This window comes from Phoxinus phoxinus (genome assembly GCF_949152265.1).
Source record: "Phoxinus phoxinus genome assembly, chromosome: 16".
In the NCBI taxonomy this organism is placed as follows: Eukaryota; Metazoa; Chordata; class Actinopteri; order Cypriniformes; family Leuciscidae; genus Phoxinus; species Phoxinus phoxinus.
In genome coordinates, this window is record NC_136891.1 from 5,840,205 (window position 1) to 5,846,707 (window position 6,503).

Below are 6,503 nucleotides of genomic sequence, written 5' to 3' on the forward strand. Positions count from 1 at the left end.
ATATTAATTTATGGCCATTTTACCCACGTATTGCATAAAGTAAAATGGTGTATCAATGCATTCCGTTATATCTTTCATAACATAGTTGAGAATCATCTTTATACAAATTTTGGTTAAAAAATATCCTGAAACCCCAAAATGTATTGGTCTATGAAAAAAAAATCCCATTGTTTTTGCCTATACATATATTATGTTCATGTCATTTTAATTTTTAAACAACTCCTGGTGTCCACTACAGAGGACATAGCATAACCTAATGAATAAAATATCATTTTTCAAAAATGTGTTTTTTTTTTTTTAACCATTTGTTTCTTATGTTCTAAACAATGTGATGACATGAAAAAAAAGCAGCTTGATTTTTTTTTTTTTTTAAGATTTTTTTTAAATAATTTTAGTACTTCAACTAGTATTTATATTTCATGTTGTTTAAGTTATTTAGTTAACAAGAACAACAGTCCTACAGGAAAATATATGAAGTAACCAACCCCAAGTTTCTTCTTTTAAAGGAATAGCTTACCCCCAAAAAATAATTACGCACCCTCATGTTGTTTTAAACACATGTGACTTAGTTTCAGCACAAAATGGAAAAAAAAAATGGATAAAATAAAAATAAATTAAGCTCCAAAATAAAAGTACCTTAAAAGTGTTTGAAACCTCATCTTATTTAGTCAGTGTGTTGATGGTATCACCCCATGTACTTTTGTTTTTCAGAATCCTACAGTTCAAAAAGCATGAAGGCAGAAATCCCCGTCTGCTCGTGGCCAAAATGGGACAGGACGGTCATGATAGAGGGGCAAAGGTCATCGCCACTGGATTCGCAGACCTTGGGTTCGATGTGGACGTCGGCCCGCTCTTCCAGGTATGAAAGACGCTATATCCGTCATGGTGCATCTCTACTTTTTTGTTCCCATTTAAAAGAGTTTTTATTTGAATGCATTACTAATCTTTTGCAAGTGAGGGTAAAAATATCCTTTCCTCTGAAAGTCATCCATGTGTCAAAGACCAAAGATCTCATGGAGCTTAACTTTTCTTAATCGTGTTTATCTCCCACATTTTGGCACTCGAGTTTCTTTTAAAGACAAGTCTATCATCAATTAAGAGATCCTTTCTGAACCATAGACATCAATAGATCAAGTGCATACCTCTGAGTTAAGCTCCCACTTCTCCCTAGTTTTCAAAATAAGAATAATCCGGTTTTCTCATTTGTGCTCCATGAATACTTTCCTGGAAAAAATCCGATTATGATGTTCATTTTAAAAGCCAATGTCTCTGACCCTAAACACATTAATATACACCACCGTTCAAAGGTTTGGGGTCAGTACGATTTTTGTTGTTGTTGTAGTAGTTTAGGAAAGAAGTCTCTATTGCTTCCCAAAAACTGTAATATTGTGAAATATTACAATTTCAAATTAAGGTTTTCTATTTGAGTATAGTTAAAAATGTAATTTATTCTTATAATGGCAGCTGAATTTTCAGCATCATTACTCCAGTCTTCAGTGTCACGTGATCCTTAATATGCTAATTTACTGCTCAAGAAATATTTCAGATTTTTATCAATGTTGAAAACAGCTGTGCTGGTTAATATTTTTGTGGAAACCATTTTTTTCAGGATTCTTTGATGAATAGAAAGTTCAAAAGAATAGCATTTATTTGAAATTGAGACTTTGTCAATTTAAAATGAACTTTATTGTCAGTTTTGAGCAATTTAATGCATCCTTGTTTAATAAAAGTATTAAAGGGATAGTTAACCCAAAAATAAAAATTCTGTCATTAATTACTCGCCCTCATGTCGTTCCAAACCCGTAAGACTTTCGTTCATCTTCAGAACACAAATGAAAATCTGAGAGATTGAATGATGACTGTTTTTGTTTTTTTTGTCCGTTTCCATGATGACAGACCCCGCTGGAGGTCGCCCAACAGGCCGTAGATGCAGATGTGCATTGTGTGGGGGTCAGCACACTGGCAGCTGGACACAAGACACTCGTGCCCGAGCTCATCAAAGAGCTGTGTAACCTCAACCGGCCAGATATCATGGTGATCTGCGGAGGGGTCATACCACCACAGGTAACACCTGACTCCTGACAGACAGCTCGATATACGAGCAGAGGCACGGTGTGAGCTGAATTGCTGCTTACACAGGCCGAGAATTGTGTCTCTTAGAAACACATTGTGTCTCTTTCACAGAACCGATCACAAAAAAAGCGGAATATGAAAATTTATATCAAATTAGTCAAAAAGTTTGAAGGCATTTTTCTCAGTTAGTTAGCTTGTGTAATTACTGCTTTGCCTCGCACCAAATCTTTCCCATATATTTCCCTAACCAGCGGCTGGAACAACACCAAAAAAAGAAAATAATTATGACAATTATAATCTCAGGTTACAGGTACTGATCATGTGCTTTATTTAATGTTAAAATAATTGAATGTGAGTTTGAATATCATTTTGCATGACTTTATAGCTATACTAAAAGTGACAATGGATATTTCACCTCAGATCTAGGTGTGTCCCAGTTCGTGTTACTATTCTATGCCATTTTGTAGAATAAATAGTGTGTGAGTAGTGTTATCACACTGAAAATTTCAAAAAGGGTGTGTTCACACTTGGCAAGTTTGGTTGGATTAAAACGAAACCTGGTGCAACTGCTCTGTTAGTGCGGTTCATTTTAATAAGTGTGAACGCTGCCATCCGAACCCTGACTCGCACTAAACAAGCGGACGAGACCCCTGAAAAGATGGGTCAAGTTCCGCTTCCAAACGAAATCTGGTGCGGTTCGACTGAAATATGATCGGAACACTGACCAATGACATGTAATCTTATCGAACCAAAAACAGGACATGATGTCACAAGTTGCGACCCTAAAAAGTTCAAAATGACAGTGAACGCTAAGTGAATATGGACTAAATGTATCGCTTTCTTTTTTGGTCTGGACCAAAAGAACCAACTACAAGTGTGAACACTTGCTATCAGACTCCAAATACTGGATGTCAGATTAACCTTATAAAACTCATACACTACAAAGTTTAGTACATAAGTACATACATAGTGGATAGTGTGTCATTTAGGACACAACTCTTAAAAATGAATGAAAGGAAACAAGAATGTCCAAACTTTTAACTGTGTATTCTATGACAAAGATTGTTTCAGTCTCTCAGAATGTATTTTCAATCATGTTAAAATGGTCTAATGATTATTTTGTTGCATGTGCAAAGCGCTTACAAAGAGACTCCATCCACAGGCTCCTCTGATCAGCTGTATTTTGTCGTGTCTCGGAGTTGCTTTGCATCTGGTGTGGACAGACAAATTACTTGTCGCTGGAATCTTGTCACATCGTATCTAGTTAAGACACGGGCGTTAGATGTCTACGCCTCAGATAGCCTTATAATATAAAAATGAACATTTTATGAGCTGTTATCTTTGTTTTGATATGGACAACACTGAAATTAAATTATCTGTCCAGAACCGAAGACATTGATGTAGATTAGACTTGACTGAACTCTATGTGCATTCATTCAGAAAGTTCACCATTCACAATGTGTATGGAAAAGATAAGAAACGGCAACTTTCATGGCAGAAACGTCAAGGTTTTTTCCTCTATTAATCGTTAAATCTTTAAATCTCAGTGCATAAAGTCAGATTACCTTTTTTGTATTGATTAATAAAGCAGTAAGTCGTGATGACGCGCTACATTGATTTCAGCATTGATGAAGGGTTGTTGGGCACGACACACAGCATAGGCCGCTTATGCCTGCCGAGTAACATGATTAGAAATCAATTTAATAAGCATTCTGACCTTTGCCACATTTATATTGAATTTGAATCGTAAGGTCACTGATTCAGTGTGTATGGTGCAACACTTGCTGCATTCATATAGAATTGAATAGATGTGCACCTACATGTACAGTTATTGACAATGCTTTGATTTCAATGGAATGCATAAACTGATAAAAAAAATGTATGCAGCTTGGTGTAAAATGTAAAGATACTACTGGTAAAAAGTTTGGGGTTGGTAAGATGCATACATTTTTTCTCTCTCATTGAATTCTCTCATCAAGGCTGCATTTATTTAATCAGAAATACTGTAAAAACAGTAATATTATGAAATATTACTAGTATTTAAAATAGCTGTTTTCAATTTGAATTTATTTGAAAATATAACTCATTCCTGTGATGCAAAGCTGAATTTTCAGCATTATTCATCCAGTCTTTAGTGTCACATGATCCTTCAGAAATCATTCTAATATGCTGATTTGCTGCACAAGAAACATTTCTTATTATTATTTACTTTGTTTACTGTCACTTTTGATCAATATAATGCATCCTCCCTGAAGTATTAATTTCTTTTTTTTAAAGTCTTACTGACCCCAACACTAGTGTGTTTAAATCATCTAATCTAACGCTAATAACCCTGTTATTTTTCAGTATTGCCTGATTCTTAATATAACACCGTCTGTGCGCTCATTCAGATCAAATAATTAACATGCATCCTTTCATCTTTTCATCTTCAACCAGAGACCATTAGCTCTCCCAGCAGAATACAGATAAATGTGCATCTAGATCATCGATTTGTTCAAATATAGGTCCGTTCTCGGTCACAGTGGGGTTTAATTAGGACCTTTATAAGGTCAGTCTACACAATCCTTACGTAATGATCTCCTAGCTTGTGTATATGAACGTTGGATGTATGTAGCAACCTGTATGCCTGCAAGTACACTGGCATAGATACTTTGAATATGTCTTTTTGAGCTTGCCCGCATATGCGTAAAATAGATTCCATTTACGTTTGGTTGCATTGAGGTCTGAGAACGCCTTGGTTCTTAGTTAACTGAGTGCCATTTAAATGATTATTGAGTGTTAACCTGTAGTGAGTGTGGGCCAGTGGAGGCGAAAGCTGTGGTAATTGAAGCAGACATGGAAATCCATCTCATGCACACAATCCATTTGTTTATACTAGATCAGATCTACCAGGTAGATTCCACCAGCGTTTGGCATAGCAGTTAAAATAAACTAAATATAATATAAATATAATAAACTGAATTTAGCTGTTTCACTTTGTGAGCTTGTGATTCTCAACGAGTGGGTCACGACCCAAAATATGAATCATGCTGATTGTTAATACAAAAATGCAGCTGATCATATCATTTTGCATAGTTAGGATAGAAAAACGAGTAGCTCTTCAAAATCAAGGAGACAACGCTATATCTATTGACTTTTGTTGTTAATGTCAGAGGTTGTGCATCCAATCAGACTTTGCCGTACTATTATTATATTATTAATACATTATTTTAACAATTTGGTACAGTGCATTTCAAGTCATACGCTTTGATAATTCCATCCATCCATCCATCCATCCATCCATCCATCCATCCATCCATCCATCCATCCCTCCCTTTCTTCCTTCCTTCCTTCCTGGTTATCATGGTTTAAAAAGATCATTCAGACAGATGAGCAAGTATTATAGTTTATTTTATATATATATTGTTATTGTTTTTTTTTTACTCATTTTGGAACTCTTTTGTTTTTATAAACTAGAATAAGGAATTTACCATTAGCGGACATCTTGTTAGAGACTCATAATAAACTGTTGAGTTCCTGAAAAAAAATTTTTGTGTGATCCAAAAAACTCTACATTTTGAGCGAACAGTCCATTTCAGTTCGAGTCTGTTTATGACCGTGATTGTTGTTTTTATCTAAAAGCAATTGGTTGGATTGAATTAGTTTCAAATTCAATATGTCCTCCAAAGCACACTTAAAATATTCAAGGTTCAAAACAAGTAATGTACTCAATTAATTATTTTGCTAATCATGACATGGTGAAATAGTTCAGATGCATTTTCTTCTCTTTTTAGGACTACGAGTTCCTCTACAATAGCGGCGTCAGCAGTATCTTCGGCCCAGGCACCAGAATTCCTCAAGCAGCAGTGGAGGTTCTTGACAACATTGAAAAAAGCCTGGAGAAGAACCGGCATGCCATGTAACCAGAGAACAGTTAGATTTTGTTCTTCACACACACTCAACATCTCAAAATGCACTTAAGCTTTGAGCAAGACAGCAATTCAATAGGATATTGACTGCGAATAATTAGAACACTTTTATATTTCAACAGATATCACAACATGATGTAATCAGTTTGAAATAACTGACTCTCAGAATTGTGTTTGATTTGAAAACATGTGAAAGCAATCATTAGTTTTGTCTAAAATCTGTATAGTTTGACATAATGCATTAAACTCAGTGTTGATGTGGTCACCAGCCCCTTTCTTAACCATCATTTGCTATTTACAGATCTTATGTGATAAGATGGCACACTTGTGTGTAATTTTATGATATTTTCCTCATCAGAGTGAAGCTGTTTTGTTCAACAATAGAAAATACCATAAGCACAGTAATGTATTAACTTAGTGCATTTTAGATACACAGTAATAGAAGCTTTCTGTCTTTGCTCAACGTGGCCTTATGGACTTTTCTTGCATGATCTCTATCTGTTTGAGCACCATCTGTTTCAG

General features: G+C 35.3%; 1 protein-coding gene across 2 annotated transcripts in view; it reads left to right on the forward strand.

The window, feature by feature from the left end:
* Positions 1-6,246, forward strand: part of mmut (methylmalonyl CoA mutase) — a 29,094-nt gene extending 22,848 nt beyond the window's left edge. For both annotated transcript variants that reach the window (XM_079583468.1, XM_079583469.1), the window contains exons 11-13: positions 712-859; positions 1,897-2,064; positions 5,847-6,246. In XM_079583468.1, coding sequence (XP_079439594.1) covers positions 712-859; positions 1,897-2,064; positions 5,847-5,975 — 445 coding nt within the window. In that variant the 3' untranslated portion in view covers positions 5,976-6,246. The remainder of the gene's footprint in view (positions 1-711; positions 860-1,896; positions 2,065-5,846) is intronic.
* Positions 6,247-6,503: the final 257 nt, after the last annotated feature.